This window comes from Cyanistes caeruleus, chromosome 29, assembly GCF_971803275.1.
Source record: "Cyanistes caeruleus chromosome 29, bCyaCae1.hap1.1, whole genome shotgun sequence".
NCBI lineage: Eukaryota > Metazoa > Chordata > Aves > Passeriformes > Paridae > Cyanistes > Cyanistes caeruleus.
In genome coordinates this window covers 4208901-4232290 of record NC_141729.1, presented here as the reverse complement: position 1 = coordinate 4232290, position 23390 = coordinate 4208901, and the positions used below count along the sequence as shown (strand labels likewise).

Below are 23390 nucleotides of genomic sequence, written 5' to 3'. Positions count from 1 at the left end.
ATTCCTGATCAGGGGATTCCTGATCAGGGGATTTCTGATCAGGGGATTTCTGATCAGGGAATTCCTGATCAGGGAATTTCCCTTAGGGAATGTCTGACCAGGGAATTTCTGATTAGGGAATTTCTGATCAGGGAATTTCTGATCAGGGAATTTCCCTTAGGGAATTTCTGATCAGGGAATTCCTGACCAGGGAATTTCTGATCAGGACATTTCTGACCAGGGGATTTCTGATCAGGTGAAATCCTCCAGGTGAAATGAGGGGATTCACTTCCCTCCTCACTGGTCAGGATGAGCCACAAATCCCCCAGGGGATGGGGCTGCTCCTGTTCAGCCAGCTCTGCTCCCCAGAAAATCCCTAAGGAAGGAGAGAAACAGGGCAAGGAATGAGGGAATGTGAGTTTGGAAAACACAGAGCGTCCCACAAGGCTGAATCAAAGTCCTCCGTGGATAATGGAATTTATATTTATTTAACAGTAACATACAGTATATAAATAGGGTAAATACTTTAAAATATACAATATTTCACATTCGAACGTTCGGTCAAAGAAAGGCAACTCTACTTGTGCAGCTAAAACTGGAATCAAAAGAACAACGCACAGAGAAAGAAGCCGGGGGTGGGAGCAGGGCTGGAGATCAGGGATTGCACAGGGAGTGCACAGAGCTGCCACCCCAAACCTCCCATGGGCTGACCAGGGAATGTCTGACCAGGGAATTCCCAATTTCTGACCAGGGAATTCCGAATTTCTGACCAGGGAATTCCGAATTTCTGATCAGGGAATTTCGAATTTCTGACCAGGGAATGTCTGACCAGGGAATTTCTGACCAGGGAATTTCTGACCAGGGAATTTCTGACCAGGGAATTTCTAATTTCTGACCAGGGAATTTCAAATTCCTGACCAGGGAATTTCAAATTTCTGACCAGGGAATTTCTAATTTCTGACCAGGGAATGTCTGATCAGGGAATTTCTAATTTCTGACCAGGGAATTTCTGATCAGAGAATTTCTAATTTCTGACCAGGGAATTTCTGATCAGGGAATTTCTGCCCAGGACATTTCTGCCCAGGACATTTCTGATCAGGGAATTTCTGACCAGGGAATTTTTGACCAGGGAATTTTTGACTAGGGAATTTCTGATCAGGGAATTTCTGATCAGGAGATTTCTGATCAGAGCATTTCTGATCAGAGCATTTCTGATCAGGACATTTCTGCCCAGGACATTTCTGCCCAGGACATTTCTGCCCAGGACATTTCTGCCCAGGGAAGCCACCCACAGGCAGAGCTGCTGCTGCTCTCTCAGCTCCTCCGTGGAACAGCTTTGCCCTCCAGTGCCCAAATCCAGCATTTACACCCTCGGGAGAGGCCCAGACCTGCCCCAAACCACAGCCTGACCACAGCAGAAGAGGAACAAAAGGTTTAAAGCAGACTAAAGACCCACTGAAGAAACTGCTCACTACCAACAGAGTGATTTTTATCAACGCTGCCGCTCCTGCCTGGGACCCAGCAGCCACAAGAAGGGATTTTGGCAGTGGGCAGGAGAATCCAGAACAGCTGGTGCAGCCCCCAAACCCTGGCACTGCCACAGGAGCCTCGCTCTGCCTGGAAAAATTACATTTGGGCATTAAACACAGCCCAAATATCACCCCTGGGCAATGCCAGGTGGAAACTCCGCAGTTCTCTGCACTTTCTGTAGCAGGGACCAAAATTTGTTCTAACAGAAAATAAACCCCTGCCTAACCAGAAAATAAACCCTGCCTAAACAGAAAATAAACCCCTGCCTAAAGAGAAAATAAACCCCTGCCTAAACAGAAAATAAACCCCTGCCTAACCAGAAAATAAACCCCTGCCTAACCAGAAAATAAACCCCTGCCTAAACAGAAAATAAACCCCTGCCTAAAATGAAAATAAACCCCTGCCTAAACAGAAAATAAACCCCTGCCTAAACAGAAAATAAACCCCTGCTTAAAGAGAAAATAAACCCCTGCCTAACCAGAAAATAAACCCCTGCCTAACCAGAAAATAAACCCCTGCCTAAACAGAAAATAAACCCCTGCCTAAACAGAAAATAAACCCCTGCCTAAACAGAAAATAAACCCTGCCTAAACTCACAACCTGGAAAAAAAAAATCTGTGTGAACACCAAACCCAAACCACCAGAATATGGGGTAAAAAATCTGAATTTGGGCTGTTTTCAGGTGGTTTGTTTTCTGTTGATGCCGAGGCAGCTCTCACATTTAGGCTGTGGCTGAGGGTTTGTGGCAGCTTGGAAAAACAGCGGTGCTGTGTCAGCTCTCCCTGTCACTCGTTCCCCAGGAGAAAATAAGGTAAAGTTTCTCTCTCCCATGCACAAAGTATGGAAAGAAGGAAAATCAGAGTCACCTCGTGTTTGGGAGCATTGCATGAGGTGTAAATGGGGATATTTTCACTATCTGATCACCAAAAAAAAAAAAATAATATTTTACAATCTTTAGGGGGGTAATTTTTAAATAATAAAAAAAGTATGACAAAATAAAGGGAAATACTTCAATAAAACTTGCAGCTCTAAAGCTGAAACTATTTCTGACAAGATTCAGTGAGCCAAGCAGGACAGAAGCCTGCAGAGAAATGAACCCAGACTGAAATGCAACACAGACCATGGTAAACTCAGCAGCACGACTTGTACAAATCAAGTAACGAACAGACATGATCCCTGAAAGAAAACAAAACCCCCCAGCAACAAAACTGGCTGGAAACTGCTCCCCTGCTTCAAATATCCCACATTGGTGGGGTTTCCAGCCTTGGAGAAATGAAGTGTGGTTTGTAAAGGTTATTTAATGTGGGGGGAAAAAAACAAACCAACTTTTAAATAAGTTGGAATTGCTGAGTGAAACTTCAACGCTCTCTAATAAAACTTACTCAGTTCCATCGGTTTTTGGAGGAATCTGAACCTCCCACATTCCCACACACAGCTGCCACTTCCTCAGCTCCTCGTCCCCAGCCTGTTTCTGGTTCAATTGGTTACAGAAATCTCGTTTTTCAAGGGGAGGGAGGGAACGTGAGAGGCTCTGCAGAGCCAGGGCTGGGTCAGTACAAAATCCTCTTCCTCGTGCAGGGAGATTCCCACAGGCAGGAACTGCTGGGATAATTCCCAGTGCACTCCCAGCTGTGCCTGGAGAGGAGGGTGGTCCCCAGAGCTGCCCCCCTCCCCTGCCAAACCCACCCCCAGGGAAAGCTCCACACTCCCCCAGGGCTCATCACCCTCCACCAGGACAGTCCCACCCTCCTGCTCCACCCAACACTCCTTCCAATCCTCACCTCCTCAGCTACAAACCCAAGATTTTGCTCATTTGAACCAAAGCTCTATAAATATATCATTTAAAAAAAAAAATAAAATAAAATAAAATAAAATAATAAACCACAAATGCAAACATTTACCAAGAAAGGAAGAAAAGTTACAGTGAAACGAGGCCTTGTTATTGTCTTAGATCAGGCAAGGCAGGGATTCCCTGGAGGAGAACCTGTTCCCAGTCCTGTTGCAGGCAGCTCTACGCCTCCTCCAGGCTCCCCAGAACCCCCCTGTCCACCAGGTGTGCCTTGAGCGTGTTGAAGATGTGCAGCTGCTGCTCTGGCCTCAGGGTCAGGAACTGCTGGATCAGTTTGCTGGGGTTGGGGCCTCTGGAACACAAAAACACGGTCAGAAGGGGGGATCCCATGGGAATCACGGGCTGAGGTTCACTGCTGCGCTGTCCAGTCCCTCCCCTGGCAGCCCAGCTCCGTTTGGGATGGGAAATGCACCCCAAAGGCACAGGAGGCTGGACTGTGAGCACAAAACACCCCAAACCAATTCCATCTGCACCTCCTCAGCAGTGCTCCCCCAGCACGTCCTCTGTGTACCCACAGGCCTCTTTCCTCCTGGCTGCAGAATGTTTGTCAGTGCTGCAGAATCACATTTGTGGCTCTGGAAACCTGTCCAGGATTCCTGCAGGGGTTCAGCAGCACTGCACTAACAGCCCGTGGGAAGCTGTGGATGCCAGCTTTGGAGCAGGCTGCAGGGAGCCTGCAGGCCCCAGAGCTTCCTCAAAGTCCAGCCTGAGAAAGTAGCCTGGGAAGTTTTAAGGAGGAATCAAAACAATTCTTAGAGAAAACAACTGCCAGGTGCTGTTTTCCTGTCTCCTGTTGTCTTTGCAAGAGAAAGTCAGAGGGTGTTGTTCACCACTGACCAACGATGGTGATGTAGCAGTTTACTAACCAACAAGAGTTTCTTTTCTGTACTTTCCACAAACTGTGATAAATAGATTAATTAATTAAATGTGCATTCATAACATGAACCAGTCTATAAAACCAGGCTGAAGCAATAAACTAAGGATTTTCTCCTGTTCTGACTCCCTTGAGAGTCTGTGTCGTTCCTTTCACCCTTCCTAAGGGAACGACAGGCAGCGAGGGCTGCAGTTCCAGGCCTGCTGAGGATCCCTCCCCTCCTGGAGCCCCAGCTGTGTCTGCCTGGTGCTCCCAGCTGCCAGAGGAGTCAGAGAGCAGGGTGGCCGTGGTGCCAGGCTGTCCCTGCCCAGGGCAGCCCAGCAGGGCTCACACACCTGATGAAGCTGGCGATGTAGACGTTGACGAAGGTGGCCATCAGGTACTGGCAGTCGAAGCGATCCATGATCCCCCCGTGGCCCGGGATGGTGTTGGCAAAGTCCTGTCAGAGCAGAGGGGTGGCACTGAGCCCTTCCCAGGATCTGTGCTCCCTTTGGTGCCCCCACCCCCTGCCCCAGCTCTGCCCAGAAGGCAAAGTCAGACCAAGGAAATAAATGTTTTGTTTGATGTCTCCCTGGTTCTGGAAGTTTCTCCTTTGTGAAGCTGCTGGGGCAGCGAGGCTCAACTCAGCTCTGCTCCTCAAAGGTCAGGGAAGGTAAATGTTTATCTGCTGCCACCCCTGCCTTGCCCTGCAAGGCATCTGAACTGAGCACAGGCTGTTTACACGTGAAACCAGCCTGCAAGACATCAAGGGAAACCTCAGATTGCAAAATTTCCTGCCTGGCTCTTCCTTCCTCTACCTGCACCACAGCAGGGTTTAGAATATCACCCTTAAAATCTTAAGGTCTCTTCCCTTTCGGTCACAAAACCCAAAACGCTCCAGCATTTGATCTGTGACTGAACAAACCTCCCTTCCCGAGGAGCTCTCAGGTGGCAGCACCCACTCTGTGCTTCCTCCCCAAAGCCTCCAAGACCTTCTCCATCCTCACCTTGATTTTGAAGGCCCTTTTGAAGCCGCTGGCAAAGAAGCCCCCGAAGGGCCCGATGAGGGAGGCGAAGGTGGAGAGGGCGATGCTGTGGATTTGGAAGGGGTACATCCGCACCGTTTTCTGCAGGAGAAACAGCACGGGAGGGTTTTCAGTGCCTGCCCCTCCTTCTCTGCCCCCTGGGCTCACATCCCACCAGGTTTGGGGTTAATTCCCTTGGGCTCCCCATCAACACCGCTGCACTGCCCCGTTTTTCGGGATGCACCTCTCGGGGCACAGCCCTGCTCTCTGCTGAGTGATGCTGCCCCGCTCAGAGCGAGCCAGGGACCAGGGAGGGTCGTACCCAGCCCAGCAGGGACTGCAGCAGCACGGGGATGTTGTACTCCTGCAGCTGGAACAGCTCCGAGGGCTCGCAGTCCACGGTGAAGCTGTTGGTGTCGTTGTTGAACTCCACGGGGCAGGTGAAGCAGCGGTACCCGGACATCACGTAGGACAGCTCCAGGAAAGAAAACAGGAATTGTTTTTTCCCTCAGGGATTTCTCCAGGGGAAAGGACATGCAAGATGAGGGAAGCACAGCTTCATTAAGGAGATGACTCCCCTGAGCAGCAGGAGTTGGCTAAAGGCAGAGGAGGAGCGAGGCTGCTCCACCCTGAGGTGAGGGACAACAACAGAGCCACAGAGGGGGTGACAGGAGCAGAGCAAAACACTCCAGGAGTGTGGAATTTCTCCTGAAACGAGGCATGGCACCATCCAACAGCAGCAGAGGGACAATGGTTAATTACTTAATTACTGCAGTGAGCTCATCCCAGGGTCTAACAGGGATTAAAAACTTCCTCCAGCACTCGGCTCCATCAGCAGTGCCTGCACAGAGCCAGGCACTGCTGCACACCCTGGGCAGCACGGAAAGGTGACAGATCTGACAGAGACTGAGGCCTGGCTGCATTTTTTAAACAGAACACTGGGGCTCTACGAAGGGAAAACTCCAGTGGAGGAAGCTCCACTCACCAGCAATCCAAACAGAACGGTGGAGAAAAATCCTCCGATGAAACCCTCCCAGGTCTTCTTTGGGGAGAGCTGCCAGAGAGCAAAGGGGACAGTTATTGATAAATCTCTGCAGCCTTTCCCCACCTGTGAGGCCACACCAAGCGCTGCCACCGACCCACAGAGAGGAGCTGGGTCAGAAGCCGGCCCCAGCACCGCGGTTTGAAACGGTCGGACTCGATCGTCCAACCTCAACCCTTCAATGATTTAATTCCACAGCCTCAAAGACTGGGATGCACAGCAGGTTTAATCTGAGGTTTGCTTCAGACCTGGGAGAGGCCTGGGGGAGACCCAGAGCTGACGTTTTATCCCCAGAAATGTGCCAAACCTTGATGAGCGGCGTGCGGCCGAAGAAGAAGCCGAACATGTAGGCCATGATGTCGTTGCAGATGACACAGGAGATGGGGACAATGAACCTGCAGGGGACAGGGGTCAGACAAGGCCAACATCACTGCAAGGCTCAGCTGCCACCACCCCAACACCCCCTCCACCACCCCAACACCCCCTCCACCACCCCAACATCCCTTCCACCACCCCAACACCCCCTCCACCACCACCCCAACACCCCCCCACCACCACCCCAACATCCCCTCCACCACCACCCCAACATCCCCTCCACCACCCCAACACCCCCTCCACCACCCCAACACCCCCTCCACCACCACCCCAACACCCCCTCCACCACCCCAACATCCCCTCCACCACCCCAACACCCCCTCCACCACCACCCCAACACCCCCTCCACCACCCCAACACCCCCTCCACCACCCCAACACCCCCACCACCACCCCAACATCCCCCCCACCACCCCAACACCCCCTCCACCACCACCCCAACATCCCCTCCACCACCACCCCAACATCCCCTCCACCACCCCAACATCCCCCACCACCAGCCCAACACCCCCTCCACCACCCCAACATCCCCTCCACCACCACCCCAACATCCCCTCCACCACCCCAACATCCCCCCTCCAGCTCAGTGCAGGGATCCACCATGGGGAGCTGGGGTCACTGCAGTGGCTCAAAGGCAGATTGTGTCCCCAGAATGTCCAGTTTGGAGCAGGTTTCCCTTAACCACCCCCTCCTGAGCTCCTGGGTGAGGATTTCCTGCATTTCAGCCTCAAGCAGGAGGATCCCAGAGCGCCCTGGGCTGCTGGGACACACTGAGGAACACACAACCCCCAAAGGGGCCAGAATTCATTCCTGGTCAGAATTCAATCCTGCTGCTTTTGGCAGCAGCACCAGAGGGGTCCCTGGGGGTGACAGGAGCCACCTCCTGCCTTTCAGTGCTGCTTTCACCACGGCAGCAGCACCAGAGGGGTCCCTGGGGGTGACAGGAGCCACCTCCTGCCTTCCAGTGCTGCTTTCACCACTTCCCAGCCATTGGTGTCAGCAGAAAGCACCAAACACATCTGAAAGGTCCCTGCACCCTTACAAAACTCTCCTTTACCCCATCTCTCCGTGTGGTGAAGTAGCACAAACTCCTAAATCCCTGAGGACTCCTTTGATCTTTTGCTGTTCTGGCTGTTTGCTTTTGTGAGGGAACAGTTTTAACTCCAAACCAAGTTTTGAGATTAAAATAAAAAAGAAAAAGCTAGATTTTAGGAATTTATTCGTGCTACAGTGGTGGTGAGCCCTGGCACACTCCGATCCAGGATCCCCTGGATCCCTGGAAGTGCCCCAGGCCAGGTTGGAGTCACCTGGGACAGTGGGAGGGGTCCCTGCCCACGGCCCTGGATGGTCCCTGAAGCCCCTTCCATCCCAAACCATCACATCAAAGGGATTTTCCAGCCTTTTCCAGGCTGCAGAAGTCAAAGCAGCTGAGGGAGCAGAGCAAACTCACCAGATCATTCCCTCAAACAGGTTGTGGATGATGAGGTGGGACTGGGTGACGACGATCAGCAGCGTCACGTGTGTCCAGCCAAACTGCGAGAGAGGAGAGCTCCTTGTCCAGCCTGCCCAGAGGAACTGCCCAGCTCAGGTCCTCAGAGCTCCTCAGGGCTCATCAGAGAACCTCAGAGCTCCTCTGTGCTCCTCAGAGCACCTCAGAGCTCCTCAGAGCTCCTCTGTGTTCCTCAGGGCTCTCCAGAGCTCCTCTGTGCTCCTCAGAGCTCTTCAGAGAACCTCAGAGAACCTCAGAGCTCCTCAGAGCTCCTCTGTGCTCCTCAGAGAACCTCAGAGCTCCTCAGAGCTCCTCAGGGCTCCTCAGGGCTCCTCAGAGCACCTCAGAGCTCCTCAGGGCTCCTCTGTGCTCCTCAGAGATCCTCAGGGCTCCTCAGGGCTCCTCAGAGCTCCTCAGAGAACCTCAGAGCTCTTCAGAGCTCCTCAGAGCACCTGACTCCTTCCCCAACCCCAAATTTAACCTCACCACAACATGAATTTTATCCTCTTTGGGCCTGAATTTTAACCTCCCCAGGCCCCAAATTTTAACCTCACCAGACCCCAAATTTTATCCTCTTTGGGCCCCAAATTTTAACCTCACCATGTAGAACTGGAGGCGGTAGTGTTTCTTCACCAGGCTCAAGACAAACATGCAGAAACCTGAGGAGAGACAGGAGGAAAATCAGCGCTGGGAATGCACCTCCAGCAGCCAGAAATGCTTTTGGGCCCCTGCACAGCTGCTGGGGATTTTACTGGAATAACATTTTATTTTTTTTACTGGAATAAAGGAGTGCTGTGCAGTGGGAAAAGCACTTGGGCAGATGAACAACCTGAGCAGAGGAACAACCTGAGCAGAGGAACAACCCGGGCAGAGGAACAACCTGAGAAAATGAACAACCTGGGCAGAGGAACAACCTGGCTGCCCCGTGAAGATGATGGAATTTTATCTTCCAGAACCTCGTGGAAAAGATTTACCAGCCGCTACTACAAAAAGATTTGCCAACTTCCAGCCTCCCTGCAGAGCAGAGATGCTTTGCTGTGGATCCTGCACAAACCCAGCACTCCAGGAAGGGAATTCCTTCCCTCCATGAATGAAAGTGATGATCTTTGGGGAGCAGAGATGCTTTGCTGTGGATCCTGTGTGGACACAGGCAGGAATTTTTCCCCTCCACGAATGAAGGAGGAGCTCCCTGCAGAGCAGAGATGCTTTGCTGTGGATCCTGCACAAACCCAGAACTCCAGGAAGGGAATTCCTTCCCTCCATGAATGAAGGAGGAGCTCTCTGGGGAGCAGAGATTTTTTGCTGTGGATCCTGCATGGACACAGCACTCCAGGAAGGGAATTCCTTCCCTCCATGAATGAAAGTGATGATCTTTGGGGAGCAGAGATGCTTTGCTGTGGATCCTGTGTGGACACAGCACTCCAGGAAGGGAATTCCTTCCCTCCATGAATGAAAGTGATGATCTTTGGGGAGCAGAGATGCTTTGCTGTGGATCCTGCACAAACCCAGAACTCCAGGAAGGGAATTCCTTCCCTCCACGAATGAAGGAGCAGCTCCCTGGGAAGCAGAGATGCTTTGCTGTGGATCCTGCACAAACCCAGCACTCCAGGCAGGGAATTTTCCCCTTTCTCCTCCTGAAGCTCACCTGTCAGGTAGAGGGCGAAGGAGATGAAGCGATGGTATTTGCTGAGGATCCTCAGGGGCTCCTCCCTCTGCACCAGGGTGAAGAAATAATCTGTCACCGTCTCGCCGTAGAAGAAATAGTTCACACACAGCAGGAAGTACCTGGGGAGGGTGGGAACCTCGTCAGCAGAGCCCTCAAAGGCTCCTGGAGTGGCTGAGGGCTTGGCAATGCCAACAGGTTTTGCTTCTGCCTCCCCCTGGTTTGGAATTGTCTCCAAAGGGTGGCTGCAGCTCCCAGCCCCACGCTGGGATGGGTCACAGCACACAGAGTGCCTTTAGTCTGTCACCAACTGGCCTCTGCTTCCCAAAATCCCACCCCTTGTGATTCCCAAAATCCTCCACCCTGTGCCTCCCAAAAACACTCACCAATCCCCTCCTTTTTGGAGCCCACTTTCAGGGTTTCTGTGCCCCAAAAGCCCCCAGTCCTGCCCTCTCCACAGCCCCAGGTAGTGACAGGACAAGGGGAAAGGCCTTAAGCTGCAGGAGGGCAGGGTTAGATGGGAAATTGGGAAGGAATTCCTCCCTGGGAGGGTCCTGAGGGGTTGGGATGGAGTTCCCAGAGGAGCTGGGGCTGCCCCTGGACCCCTGGAAGTGCCCAAGGATGGGCTGGACAGGGTTTGGAGCAGCCTGGGACAGGGGAAGGTGTCCCTGCCACGGCAGGGGTGGGATTTCACGTCCCTTCTGCGGGATTCTGTGATTTTCCTTTACAAGTGCAGCCAGCACAGGTCACTGTCAGCCCAGGGCCTGTGGCTGCACCCTCTGAGTGGCCAGGGGAGGGCCAGGGGCAGCCAGGGGAGGGGGAGCAGCCCCCCACTCACCAGCTGAGCGTCCTGAACCAGGGCAGGTCGTAGGAGTGGTACACGTTGTAGCCGATGGTGATGATCTCGTGGAAGCATTTGATCTGGACACACATCACCTGCACAGAGAGGACAGCCAGGCACCAATTCCTGCTGCTCAAACACCTCTCCCCTCCAGGGGATGAAAACCAAGCACATGCAGAGCTCAAGGGCTTTTAGCAGGTGCCATCAGCCCTGCAGGAGCCTCCCAGCCCCATGTGCGGAGCTCAGGACGGTGTTTCCCCTCCCAGGTGAGGAGCTCAGGACGGTGTTTCCCCTCCCAGCCCCACATGAGGAGCTCAGGATGGTGTTTCCCCTCCCAGGTGAGGAGCTCAGGATGGCATTTTCCCCTCCCAGCCCCACATGAGGAGCTCAGGATGGCATTTTCCCCTCCCAGCCCCACATGAGGAGCTCAGGATGGCATTTTCCCCTCTCAGCCCCACATGAGGAGCTCAGGATGGCATTTTCCCCTCCCAGCCCCACATGAGGAGCTCAGGATGGCATTTTCCCCTCCCAGGTGAGGAGCTCAGGATGGCATTTTCCCCTCTCAGCCCCACATGAGGAGCTCAGGATGGTGTTTCCCCTCCCAGGTTGGAAGCTCAGGATGGCATTTTCCCCTCCCAGGTGAGGAGCTCAGGATGGCATTTTCCCCTCCCAGCCCCACATGAGGAGCTCAGGATGGTGTTTCCCCTCCCAGGTTGGAAGCTCAGGATGGCATTTTCCCCTCTCAGCCCCACATGAGGAGCTCAGGATGGTGTTTCCCCTCCCAGCCCCTCATGAGGAGCTCAGGATGGTGTTTCCCCTCCCAGATGGGAAGCTCAGGATGGCATTTTCCCCTCTCAGCCCCATGTGAGGAGCTCAGGATGGTGTTTCCCCTCCCATGTGAGGAGCTCAGGATGGCATTTTCCCCTCCCAGCCCCTCACGAGGAGCTCAGGATGGTGTTTCCCCTCCCTTTCCCCTGCAGGAGGTCTCTAACCACCTCTCGTGTGAGTTCCAGCTGCAGCCCAACACTGAGCAGCAGGTTCCTCCCAGGTTTCCCCCATGGAGAGAGGAATCCAGGACCTCCAGGACACGAGGCCCTGAGCTCCCCCAGCTGCAGGGAAGGTCAGGACCCCTCCCTGGAGCACTTACTATGGTCATCAACACCATGGGGCCCAGGTAGATGATGATGAAGAAGAAGGTGATCATTGCCAGTGTGAGGATGCCTCTCACCCACCAGTTCTTCCATCTGAGCCACAGAGAAGGAAAACATCAGAGAAAGGCAGGACAGAGCAAAGCAGCCACAGAGAATTTCTGCTGTCTGTGTGGCACGAGAAGGAAACTGAGCCCTGGCAAGCCCGAGTTTCCCCTGGGTGCTGCAGAGACCTCGATGTGCTGATAAAGCTGCAGCAGCTGCACCTCAGCCTCGCCCAGTGCAGAGAGCTGAGCACCTCCCAGGCACTGAGATGGGACAGGGCAGCCTCTGCTCTGCTTCTGCTGCAGCTCTCCCAGCCCTCAGACACCCTGCAGGGTAAATTCAAATCAAATGGGGACCGTTCCCCCTCTCCACACTGCTCTCCATGAGGAGAGATGGCCCCTGGCATGTTGTACCCTCCCTGCTTTCCTGCTGGGAGCCTCTCCCACCCTGGCAGCACGCTCAGGACAGACACCTCCTCCTGTGCTATAAACACAAATTTCCTGCCAGGCACTTTGTGGAGAATATCCCTGTTTTGTTCCCAAATCCTGTCCTTATCAGAACAGCTCCTCAATTCCTGCAGGATTCAGCTACAGCTCAAACCTTTGCTGTCAGAGCCACCCACGAGCTCCGTGGCTCTGCCCCTTCCCTTCCCACCCAAATCCCTGACCCTGCTGCTTCCCAGGGCCTCAGGGGCTGGGGAGAGACTGGGAGAGACTGGGGAGAGACTGGGGAGAGACTGGGGAGAGACTGGGGAGAGACTGGGGAGAGACTGGGGAGGAGCTGCTCCTTCAGCTTCCAGCAGCCCCATGCCATGGGGAACCACAGGGAGGGCACAGGAGGATGCTCAGGGAGTGTCACCTCGAGGACAGGGAGTGTCACCTCGAGGACAGGTTGGAGAGGGCCCTGTTCAGGGAGTTTTACCTCGAGGACAGGTTGGACAGGGCCCTGGGAGGGCACAGGAGGATGCTCAGGTGGTTTTACCTCGAGGACAGGTTGGACAGGGCCCTGGGAGGGCACAGGAGGATGCTCAGGTGGTTTTACCTCGAGGACAGGTTGGACAGGGCCCTGTTCAGCACCTCTGGGGTGTCGTCCGAGGTCGGCACCGGGGATGAACCCCCAAAGTCGCATTTGCTCTCGCTGTCTGACGCTGTCTCTCCATCCAGCTTGTTCTCAGACTCTGACTCCTGCAGGAGGACAGAGAGAGCCAGGGAGCTCCAGCAGGAGCCTGGCTGGCTCCAGCACTTACCACCACTGCTTCTGCAGCAGACAGGGGGGAGAAGGAAATGGTTTGGGTGTTACACAGGGGTAAACACACGAGAAACATCCCCAGGTGTTTCAGGTGGCACCCAGGAGGGGTCTGATGGTCCCAGGTACAGAAGAGGACCTGTTTCCCCTGCACAGTTAGCTCAGGGTTGATTAATCAGCATCTCCAAGAGCAGCAAGTGCTCCAGGGCTTGTTAGCAGGAATTTTTACAAGGTCCCAATCCCCAGGCAGGTCTCGAGGAATGTAACACCGTCCAAATTAGTGCCAAATTAGCTGGCAAGAAAGGCCTCAAGGCTTCCAGACAGACTTTCTGACTGCTGGAGGACACCAAAAATAACCCCCAGCCCATCCTCAGGCAGCTGAGGAGGAAGAGCCTGGCTTATCACCCTGGCCCAAGCATCCCCTGTGGCCACAGGAGAAACCCGAGGTGCTTTCCCTGCCCCAGCACTCAGCCCCAGCAAAGTCCTGCAGGAATAAAGCCTGGAGAGGCTCTGGAGGCTCTGCCCCGGGGCTGGGGAGGGGATTCCAGGCCAGTCCTGGCTCTTCCCAGAGGCACTTGGCACTCTGACCCTGAACAGAGGTCACAGCTCCACACTTTGCCCCTGGTCTCAGCCTCATCCCGCTCCTGGCAGCCAGGAAAAGGAAAAGGAAGGAAAAGGTCACTCCCTGGGGAGCATCCAGGCAAGGCAGAGCCCTTGGCCTCAGCCCAGGGCTCTCTTCGAACTGCTGCTGCAGGAAAAGCTGAGCTGACAGATGCTGGGAGCTCTGTAAACAATGAGATCTCATCCCCTGGGGCGTCCAGGCAGCTCCAGAACAACCAAACCCCTCGGCTGGGGCTGTCTGCAGCTCAGTCCCTCATTTAAAGCAGGAAAAGGTAATTACTCCCCCAGCTGGAACGTGTCAATGGCTGCGGGCCACCATCTGAAATCAGACAAGGACAGCTAAAAATACCTGGGTGATGTCAGAGATTATTGCCAGGGATGAGCAGAGCTCCAGCCACACAGCAGCAGCACCCAGTGTCACCTCCTGGGCACCTCCCTCCACGCTCGTCCTTCCCACCCATCCCCTCGAAAGGAAGAGTTTGGGTTTGCTTCCAACCCAGCACCTCTCACAGCTTTGGGGAGCTGGCACTGCAGTGCAACCCGGATTTGTTTCAGGTGCTCTTTAACTGAGCCAGAAAATCCCCTTGGAGCTCAGATTTTGGAGAGGTTTAGCTGGGAACACAAACCCAGGAGGCAGCTGCAAATGGCAACAGGAAAAGAGACTGGGAATTTTAACATCTTCACTTCTGAAACAAGTGAGCAGCACTGAGAATGAGCTCTCATCCCTCCTCAGATCCCCCTAAACTGGGAATGAGCTCTCATCCCTCCTCAGCTCCCCATGGATCAGGAATGAGCTCTCATCCCTCCTCAGATCCCCCTAAACTGGGAATGAGCTCTCATTCCTCCCCAGCTCCCCATGGATCAGGAATGAGCTCTCATCCCTCCTCAGCTCCCCATGGATCAGGAATGAGCTCTCATCCCTCCCCAGCTCCCCATGGATCAGGAATGAGCTCTCATCCCTCCTCAGATCCCCGTGAGCCCGCTGAGATTTCCCAGGATACTGTGCCAGGACTGGATAATTGGCACTATTTTTATCCCTTTCGTGCAGATTGCCCCCAGCAGCCCAGAAATCCTCATTTCCAGCAGCTCAGTGGGTGCTGAAGGGCTGCTCCAGCCTGGGCACAGCTGTGCCACTGCCTTGGACACCCCTCCTGTCCCACCACTCCGGGATTTTCCACTGGAAAAGCATTTCTGTCCAACCCCCAGGTGAGCCCAGGCCTCCTCCTTCCATTGATCACCTCACTACTGAAATCTCCTTACAGAATAACAGGAAAAAGGAATAAAACCAAAGCAGGAATTTATCCCAATTCCCTGATTTCTCCACAAGCCACGACCAGGAGAAAGAGCAGAACCCCAAATCTCTGCCAGGGCTGTCTCTGCTGACTGCTCAAGCACAGCTGGGAAAAGCTGCTCACCTTTTCTGCTCATCAAACCAACAGCTCTGAGCAAGGCTTGTGATATTTTATCACCCTGAAGAAGACACATACTGAGAACTGAGCTCTTCTGAGCTTTATCTTTAAACAAGAAGGTGGTAATGGTTTTTTACACAAATATCCACGGCATGATCTCGGTTGCCATAGAAACCAGCCTGCTCTCTCCCTTCCAAAAATCCTCTGCCCAATCCAGATATACAGTTAAATATTCAAAGATTAAATTAGCTCGAGAAATGCCATTATTTCGGTATTTTCCTTGGAGCTGGGCACTGTTTTATTCAGACCTCCTGCCAGATTTTAACAAAAAGCTGTGACAGAAAATGTTATAAATGCTGCAAAGGGAAATAGAGTTGCTTTTTTGGGTAACAGAGCTGAGAGCTGGAACAAAAGGGACCGAGTGCACCTCTGTTCTCAGCCCTGAGCACATCTGCAGGATCAAAGCAAGTACAATTAATTTAATTAATACAAACCCAGCGCCCTCAGTAACGAAAACCTCAATGTTTTCCAGAATGGGCTTTAATTCCTAATTTACATCCAGGGAAACTCTTCCTCTCCCCTCTTTAACCTCTGTGCTGTGCCCCCAAACCCCCTCAGGGTGACATCACAGCCAAAATTCACCCCAGAATCCCAAATTAGGGGATATTCCCTCCTAGGGGTTTGCAGCTCTAGAGGGTGAAACAAGAGAAACCAGAAGGAAAAATCAAACTTCCAAGTTTGGTTTGTAGGAAGGTCCCAAAACAGCACCAGGGTCTTTTTACAAGTGTTTTTTTACCCTGGTATTATGCTGAGACTGACCTGCAGGACAATTAAACACAAATTAAAATTAATACAAATTTCTCGTGTCCCCCCCCACCAAGCTGGCACCTGGCTGTCTGAAAAAAACCCCCAAAAAACAAAAAAAAACCAGCTCAGGTTTCATTTCTGTTGATACAGGACTCCCTTCCCCATCCCAAAATAACCGTATTCCAGCTGAAAACACGCAGGGAAATCAGGACATGCCTAAAAATGGAGAGCTCCAGCAGATAACAAGGTGACAAAAAGCAGGAATGCTTGCACAGGGGCTGAAAGAGCAGAGGAAATTCATGCCCTGGTCACAGAGCTTGGTTTGGCTGAGCCACGGGAGGTGCTGGGAGCCAGGCTCAGCCTGCACAGACTGGATTCAGGGAATTCAGGATCCGTGGAAATCACTCAGGATTCGTGGAATTTACATGGGATTCATGGAAATCACACGAGATTCATGGAATTCAGGATTCATGGAACTCACTCAGGATTCATGGAACTCACTCGGGATTCATGGAATTTACATGGGATTCATGGAACTCACTCAGGATTCATGGAATTTACATGGGATTCATGGAACTCAGGATTCATGGAAATCACTCAGGATTCATAGAATTCAGGATTCATGGAAATCACTCAGGATTTGTGGAAGTGACACAGAATTCATGAAATTTACATGGGATTCATGGAACTCAGGATTCATGGAATTTACATGGGATTCATGGAAATCAGGATTCATGAAATTTACATGGGATTCATGGAACTCAGGATTCATGGAATTCAGGATTCATGGAACTTAGGATTCATGGAACTCACATGGGATTCATGGAATTTACATGGGATTCATGGAACTCACATGGGATTCATGGAAATCACATGGGATTCATGGAACTCACATGGGATTCATGGAAATCACATGGGATTCATGGAACTCACTCAGGATTCATGGAACTCACTCAGGATTCATGGAACTCACTCAGGATTCATGGAATTTACATGGGATTCATGGAACTCACATGGGATTCATGGAACTCACATGGGATTCATGGAACTCAGTCTGGACAGGGCTGGGAGGGTGGGAGGTGTCCCTGGATCAGTTTAAAGGTGTCTCCCAACCCAAACCATTCCATGATTTTCCACTCTGGGCTATCAACAGACACCCCCAGGTAACAGCATCCCTTGGGCTCAGCCCCATAACCCCAGGAAAGGGTTCCCTGGTTTTTCACCCCAGAGATCAGAGGGAGCTCAGTGAGCAGAACAAACACACGTTGCCTCGTTCCCTTCCAGACAGAGACTTTGTGCTGCACAGGGGTTTTAACAAAAATCGGTTTTAAAGCGTTCTGGTTTAACAGATCCCCTGAGGCAGCCCAAAAGCAGCCTGCCACTCTCCCTTGCCAAAACACAAAAGTGGCAACAAGCACCAAACCCCGGGATCTTGATGTTTACATCCCATTGTAAAGCATTTCTGCCAACACAGAGCCCTTTCCAGAAGCCTCCAGGGTTTCTGTCACATGAAAGATGCTGAATTATTCCCCTTGGCAAGGCTCCGAGTGTGACAAAGCAGGAATGGAGGGATGGCAGTGTCCCCTCCCCAAGCAGCAGCTGCACAGAGACCCAGGAACACCACACACGAGTTCTTGTGCTGCTCCCAAGCTTTTCCAGCATTAAAAACACAACTGCTGCATCTCAGGGCAGGAATTCAAACCCTGCCACCGAGCATGGAAGGACAGCCAGCCTTTCACCGAGGATTTGTTACCAGGGAACCTCCCTGCAGCTGCAATTGGCAATTTTGGGAAATTCTCTGCTCCCATCGCTGCCTTCTATTACGAAACATCTCATTCAGCACCTTGGAGGAGCTGCTCCTCACTGCTGGGGAACATTTCACTCCTTTTTTTTTCCTCCTGCAATTCATTCTGAGCTGTTTTACGAGAAGCAGCACAACATCAACGTTCCCTCTCTCTAGAAAGGACACTCCAGGTCAGTAGCTGGAAGGAAATATCAGAGGATTCCTTTCAGAAGGTTCACTGTATGTGAAAACACCAGCGTGGAGATAACAGGATTGCCCTCTGACCTTCTTTAGGGGCACAGCACCAGGAGCTAAAGAGAATCCCAGCTTGGCCCAGGGAGTTTGTTGTGCACCACTTCAGCCCTGCCAGTCTTCCAGCTCTGGAATAAAAAAACCCCTGAAGGTTTTCTGCTGCAGAGTGAATTCCAGCTGAGGTGAACGCACCTCAAGGTCTCACCCTCTGCACAAACACCACAAAACTGGAGCCATCTCACAGCTCCTTCCCTCGGTGTCAGAGCTCCAGTGTGAGAGGCACAGGGTCCAGACCCACACCAGGGTGACCCATTCCCCGCACAGCCTCTTACAGGTGTTTAACTGGCATTAAAATTGCATTAAAATCGCATTAAAATCACATTAAAATTGCATTTAAATTGCAAAAGAGTCCTGTCTGATGTTTCTGTGCTGCTCTGAACTGCACCCTTCGTGCACTAATGGAGAAAACATCAATATGATGCTGCCGAGGGCTGATGGAGCAGTCCCAAGGTAAGTGCATTAAACAGCATCGCAGCAAGAACAGCTCTTCCCTCCAGCTTTTGCTCCCTGTGACCCTGCAAATGTTATTTACAAAGTTTTCCCTGGCTGTTTATTCCTCTCGGTGCCTTCCTCTTTGGGGAGGCGCAGGAGCAGAGATGACAAGGGGTGACAAATATTCCAGCGGGGCTCGGGGCTGGAATACAAGAGAGGATAGAGGAAAACAGAGCCAGCTTTGCTTCCCACGGCTCTTCTGAGGGAAAAAAGAAACTTTTTCCTTTGGAGAAAGGCGATGTCAACCCTCAGTGAACTGGCCCAGAGCCCTGGCAGGGAGGGCATTCCCTGGCCATGGCTTAGGAGACACCAAACCCTTCCCTGAAGGAACCTGAGGGCTTTGGAAGCTCCTTCCCTCAGGATGGCTCAGGAGGAACCCTGAGGGAAGGTTTGGAACCCTCCCTAGGGATGATTTCGGAGAAACTCTTCCCCAGAGGCAGGATTGGAACCCCCGCATTCCCTGAGGGGCGCCGAGCTCTCCCTGCCCCGGGGAAGGTTCGCGACCCCACCGGAGCCATCCCACAAACGCGGCTCAGGCCCCGGAACAGCCCCGGGGCTGGGCTCTGCTCCTCCAGGGCCCAATAAACCGAGCGGGGGCAAATTCCCCGAGCGAGGGCAAACTCCCCGCGCGCGGAGCAGCGCAGGGGCCTCACAGCGGCCTCCCAGCGCGGCGGCGAGACCCCGCGGCGCGCAGGCCCCGCGCCCCCCGGCGCTCCCCGGTTCTCCCCGTGCCCGAAGACCCCTCACGCCCCTCGGAGCCGCTCCGCACCTTGTCCTGGGGGTCCCGCGCCCCACCGGGGCCGCGCCCGGGCCGCAGCCGCGCCTCGCTCATCCCGGAGCCGGAGCCGCCGCCGCCGCCTCCGCCAGGGGGCGCCGCGGTACCGGCAGAGCCGCCGCTGACCAATGGGAGGCGCGGGATGGGCGAGGGGCGGGGCCGGTGACAAACATGGCCGCGCCCAGGTGTACCCGGATGGTGCGGGGCGCTGTGACGTGTGGCGCGAGTGAAGGCGCGGGAAGGTCCCCGGGTGCTGGGAGAAGCGTGAGGCGTTTGTCTTAAGGGACAAACGGGTTTGTGTTACGGCCGCTTTTCGCTCGGGACGCGCTGCCTGAGGAGAGGCGCGCCTTCGAGCCGCCCGCACGGACAGGCTCCGTGCGCGGCACCGGACCGGGCCCTGCCGCCATCGCTGCGCAGCGAGACGGGACGCGGGTCTTTGTAACACGCGCGGTGATTGGTTCCCGCCGCGCGAAGGGGCGAGACTAAGGGGAGGAACGCCGCTGGGATTGGCCGGAGAGCGGCGAGGACCCGTATGTGAGCCTGAAGGGGGTTGGGCTGAAGGAGGAGAGCGGTGCTGGTGATTGGCTGCAGCACGGCGGTGGGCGGGGCAGCAGAGTGCATATAAAGGTGTTGCCGGGCGGTCTCGCTCGATTTTCAGGTTTGCCGCTGTCCCGTTGTGCCTGTGCTGCTCCCATTGCTGAGATGTTCGAGGCACGGCTGGTGCAGGGCTCGGTACTCAAGCGAGTACTAGAGGCCCTCAAGGACCTCATCACCGAGGCCTGCTGGGACCTGGGCTCGGGCGGCATCAGCCTGCAGAGCATGGACTCCTCGCACGTCTCGCTGGTGCAGCTCACTCTGCGATCGGAGGGTTTCGACACGTACCGCTGCGACCGCAACATCGCCATGGGTGTCAACCTGTCCAGGTTAGCCGGCGGCGGGGTCTCTGAGGGCGCTGCCATGGGGCGGCCCAGCAGGCCCGGCGGCTGTGGCGCTGAGGGGAGCGGGAGCTGCCGGGGCAGGGAGTGTGAGGGGGTGCTTCGGAGGTGTTGGGGTTCCCGGGGCGCTCGGAGCTCCCTCAGCCCTTCTCTTCCCTCCCCCGCCATTCCCCTCGCTGTTCTCGCGCCGTTTTTCGCGGCGCGCGCGGGGCCCGTCGCGGCCGTGACGTCACTGCCGGCGCCAAGTGGCGGGAAAAGGCGGCGGTGGCGGGGTCGCCGCCATGGCCCCTCCTGAGGGAAGCGGGTGACAGCTCCTGGGCCTGGCGCTGGGAAAGTACAGAATTATGGGGAGCAGCAGGATGAAGCCGGGGAGGTGATCGTTCCAGCCCTGTGAGGCGCCTCTGGAGTGCTGTGCCCAGCTCTGGGCACAAGAGAGGAGAGACACGGAGCTCCTTAAGCGGGTCCAGCGAGGGTGACAAAGATGAGGGCTCTGGAGCATCTCGGTTATGAGGAAAGGCTGAGGGAGCTGAGGCTCTTCATGCCTCGGGAATAGACTGCTGAGAGAGGGAAATTCATGTATAAATATCCATGGGAGAGATCAGAGGTTGGATCCAGGCTCTGCTCCAAAGGGCCCAGCCATGGGACAAGAGGAACAGGCAGGAACTGATGCAAGGGAAGTTCCACTCTGCAATCTGGAAGAACTTTTTGGGTGGCCAAGCACCGGAAGAGATTGGCCAGAGAGGCTGGGGAGTCTCCCTGTACACTCACTTTTCCAACAGTGTTAAAAGGAGAGTGATGACTGTGATATCACATCCCCTGCAGCCCTGTCAGCTCTCAGCCCCGTGAGTCACCTGCCTTTCTCCCTTCCAGCATGTCCAAAATCCTGAAATGTGCAGGGAACGAGGACATCATCACCCTGCGGGCTGAGGACAACGCAGACACCTTGGCCCTGGTGTTCGAGGCACCCAGTGAGTGTTGGATTTGGGAGCTCCTTTGTTACTGGGATGTGTTTAGGCAGCTTCATAAACCACAGGGATGCAGGAGGGAGCGAAATGGCAAAAAATCCTGCAGGAATGGGAAGGGACACCTGATTCTTGGAACGGTCTGGAAATTAAAACTTCATCAGCTTGATAAATATTTAGTGTGTAAGAGGAAGACTCTTTTAGGCTGCACATAGATATATTTGCTGTACCCTTACAGCCTGTAAAGGCTTCCCAGAGTTGCAGCTCTAAGGAAAACCTTCCTGTCATTATTGAGGTGGTTCCGCTTGGCAGCAGTGGCAGCAGATAAATTGATGTTTGTCACTCGTTGTAAACACGGGGTGTAACTGTGCCTTGCTTCTCCAGACCAGGAAAAGGTTTCTGATTACGAGATGAAGCTGATGGATCTCGATGTGGAGCAGCTGGGAATCCCAGTAAGTGACGGCTCAGGTGACTGGTGTGGAACTGGGTGTTTGGCACATTGACATCAGTTCTGGTAACACAGCGTGCTTTGGAGTGCTGGAGGAGCCTGGCCCTGGCAGGGTGTCCCTGGGGGTGTCATTGTGGGTACCCCAGGGCTGGCAGGGTGTCACTGGGGGTGTCCCTGGGACCCTGTGTCCCCCCAGCCCTGGCAGGGTGTCCCTGGGGATGTCCCTGTGACCCTGGCCCTGTCAGGGTGTCCCTAGGGGTGTCCCTGTGACCCTGGCCCTGTCAGGGTGTCCCTAGGGGTGTCCCTGTGTCCCCCCAGCCCTGGCAGGCTGTCCCTGAGGGTGTCCCCGTGTCCCCCCCAGGAGCAGGAGTACAGCTGTGTGGTGAAGATGCCCTCAGCTGAGTTTGCCCGCATCTGCCGGGACCTGAGCCACATCGGTGACGCCGTGGTCATCTCCTGCGCCAAGGACGGCGTCAAGTTCTCGGCCAACGGCGAGCTGGGCAACGGCAACATCAAACTGTCCCAGACCAGCAACGTGGACAAGGAGGAGGAGGCTGTGAGTGGGGAGGCTCAGGGGTCAAGTCTCTGCCCTGTGGGGGATCCTGGAATCAGGGAATAGCTGGGGGTGGGAAAGGTGGAAGAGGTCACCGAGTCCAAGCCCTGCAGGGACACGGCCGTGTCTCCCTCTGGTTCCTGGAGTTCTCCAGCTCTCACCTTGCCCTGGGAGCTGCACTGAGCTTGCTGAGGTGGCCCAGGGCTCTGGGATCCCTGCAGCTGCATTTCCCGAGCCTGCCCTGCTTCCCCAGGTCACAATCGAGATGAACGAGCCGGTGCAGCTGACCTTCGCCCTGAGGTACCTGAACTTCTTCACCAAAGCCACGCCGCTGTCCCCCACGGTCACACTCAGCATGTCTGCAGATGTCCCTCTGGGTGAGTGCCACAGCTCTGCCTCTGGAGAGCTGGAATTGAGGCTGGATTTTATGGAGAACCTTCTGAACATCCCTGGTTTTTTTCCATTCTCTTCCCCAGTTGTGGAGTACAAGATCGCTGACATGGGACACCTGAAGTACTACCTGGCCCCAAAGATCGAGGACCAGCAGGATGACTCTTAACTGGAGCAGGACTGGAGGGATCTGCTCCTGCCTGGAGGGGGCAATTCCAGAGCTTTGGAGCATCCTGGGAGCACTGTAGCTGTGTTTTGTAGATAATCCTTGTAAATATTTTTCAACTCACTATTTTGCTATCCTGGTATTGGAAATAGGAAACCTGAGTTTTTCTAGTCTGTTCCTCTACTCCCAACGATCTCTTGGATGCTGTCTGAAGGTGAATTTCTTACTCCTTTCAGCTGCTGTTGGAGAAGAGGGGCAATATTTAATGGGTCAAGATATTTCCTGGAGTTTCCCCTGTGGAGCTGTAGCTTAGGGTTGCTGTTTCATTATCCCACAAGTTTATTTGACCCTTACTTCATTTATTTTTGAAGCCGATATTCTGACTGAAACTTGGAAAATGGAAATAAAAAACACAATTCCATGGAGTTTGTGGTGTTTAAATGGGGGCGGGTGGATGGAAGCTGTGCTGATGGGCCCTGATTCCCTTCTCAAGGCTCAGAGTTCCAGCTTTGGTGACTCAGAAGTGTCAAAGAGGTGCCAGGCTGGTGGTGGCACCTGGGGACAGGGCTGGTGGTGGCCCTGGCGCTTGGAACTCATGATGCTGTAAAGGATTTTTCCAGCCTCAGCCACTGCCCGGTTTTCAGTGTATTTTTT

General features: G+C 54.0%; 2 protein-coding genes across 6 annotated transcripts; one reads left to right on the top strand and one right to left on the bottom strand.

Annotated features, from left to right (window-relative positions):
* Positions 1-448: 448 nt before the first annotated feature.
* On the bottom strand, positions 449-19388 carry CDS2 (CDP-diacylglycerol synthase 2). 4 transcript variants are annotated; one of them, XR_015279763.1, is made up of 14 exons: positions 19277-19388; positions 12880-13022; positions 11793-11889; positions 10643-10740; positions 9787-9926; positions 8742-8800; positions 8103-8185; positions 6586-6673; positions 6222-6290; positions 5559-5711; positions 5219-5338; positions 4568-4671; positions 1776-3650; positions 449-1730 (listed from the first exon to the last, which is right to left on the bottom strand). XR_015279763.1 is itself a non-coding variant. In XM_086865506.1 (13 exons), exons 1-13 carry the CDS (start codon positions 19337-19339, stop codon positions 3521-3523), a joined length of 1347 nt encoding a protein of 448 aa, XP_086721632.1. In that variant the 5' UTR covers positions 19340-19388; the 3' UTR covers positions 449-3520. The 4 variants fall into 4 exon arrangements, 2 of the variants coding, with proteins under 2 accessions (XP_086721632.1, XP_086721633.1); XR_015279764.1 differs by having other exon boundaries at positions 1983-3650; XM_086865506.1 differs by having other exon boundaries at positions 449-3650.
* An 8-nt stretch (positions 19389-19396) lies between these two features.
* Positions 19397-23161, top strand: PCNA (proliferating cell nuclear antigen). 2 transcript variants are annotated; one of them, XM_086865508.1, is made up of 7 exons: positions 19397-19812; positions 19941-20205; positions 21088-21185; positions 21564-21631; positions 21989-22183; positions 22434-22557; positions 22657-23161. In XM_086865508.1, exons 2-7 carry the CDS (start codon positions 19985-19987, stop codon positions 22737-22739), a joined length of 789 nt encoding a protein of 262 aa, XP_086721634.1. In that variant the 5' UTR covers positions 19397-19812; positions 19941-19984; the 3' UTR covers positions 22740-23161. The 2 variants fall into 2 exon arrangements, with proteins under 2 accessions (XP_086721634.1, XP_086721635.1); XM_086865509.1 differs by having other exon boundaries at positions 19434-19816.
* Positions 23162-23390: the final 229 nt, after the last annotated feature.

What these genes read in the sequence shown, in the direction of transcription:
- PCNA (XM_086865508.1), top strand. Translation starts at nt 19,985, where the DNA reads ATGTTCGAGGCACGGCTGGTGCAGGGCTCGGTACTCAAGCGAGTACTA. An exon ending in TGGAGCAGCTGGGAATCCCA is followed by an intron (nt 21,632 to 21,988) that starts GTAAGTGACGGC and finishes TGTCCCCCCCAG; the next exon opens with GAGCAGGAGTACAGCTGTGT. An exon ending in TGGACAAGGAGGAGGAGGCT is followed by an intron (nt 22,184 to 22,433) that starts GTGAGTGGGGAG and finishes CTGCTTCCCCAG; the next exon opens with GTCACAATCGAGATGAACGA.
- CDS2 (XM_086865506.1), bottom strand. Translation starts at nt 19,339, where the DNA reads ATGAGCGAGGCGCGGCTGCGGCCCGGGCGCGGCCCCGGTGGGGCGCGG. An exon ending in CCATGGTGTTGATGACCATA is followed by an intron (nt 10,741 to 11,792) that starts GTAAGTGCTCCA and finishes CTCTCTGTGCAG; the next exon opens with GTGATGTGTGTCCAGATCAA. An exon ending in CTTCGCCCTCTACCTGACAG is followed by an intron (nt 8,801 to 9,786) that starts GTGAGCTTCAGG and finishes GTCTCTCCTCAG; the next exon opens with GTTTCTGCATGTTTGTCTTG.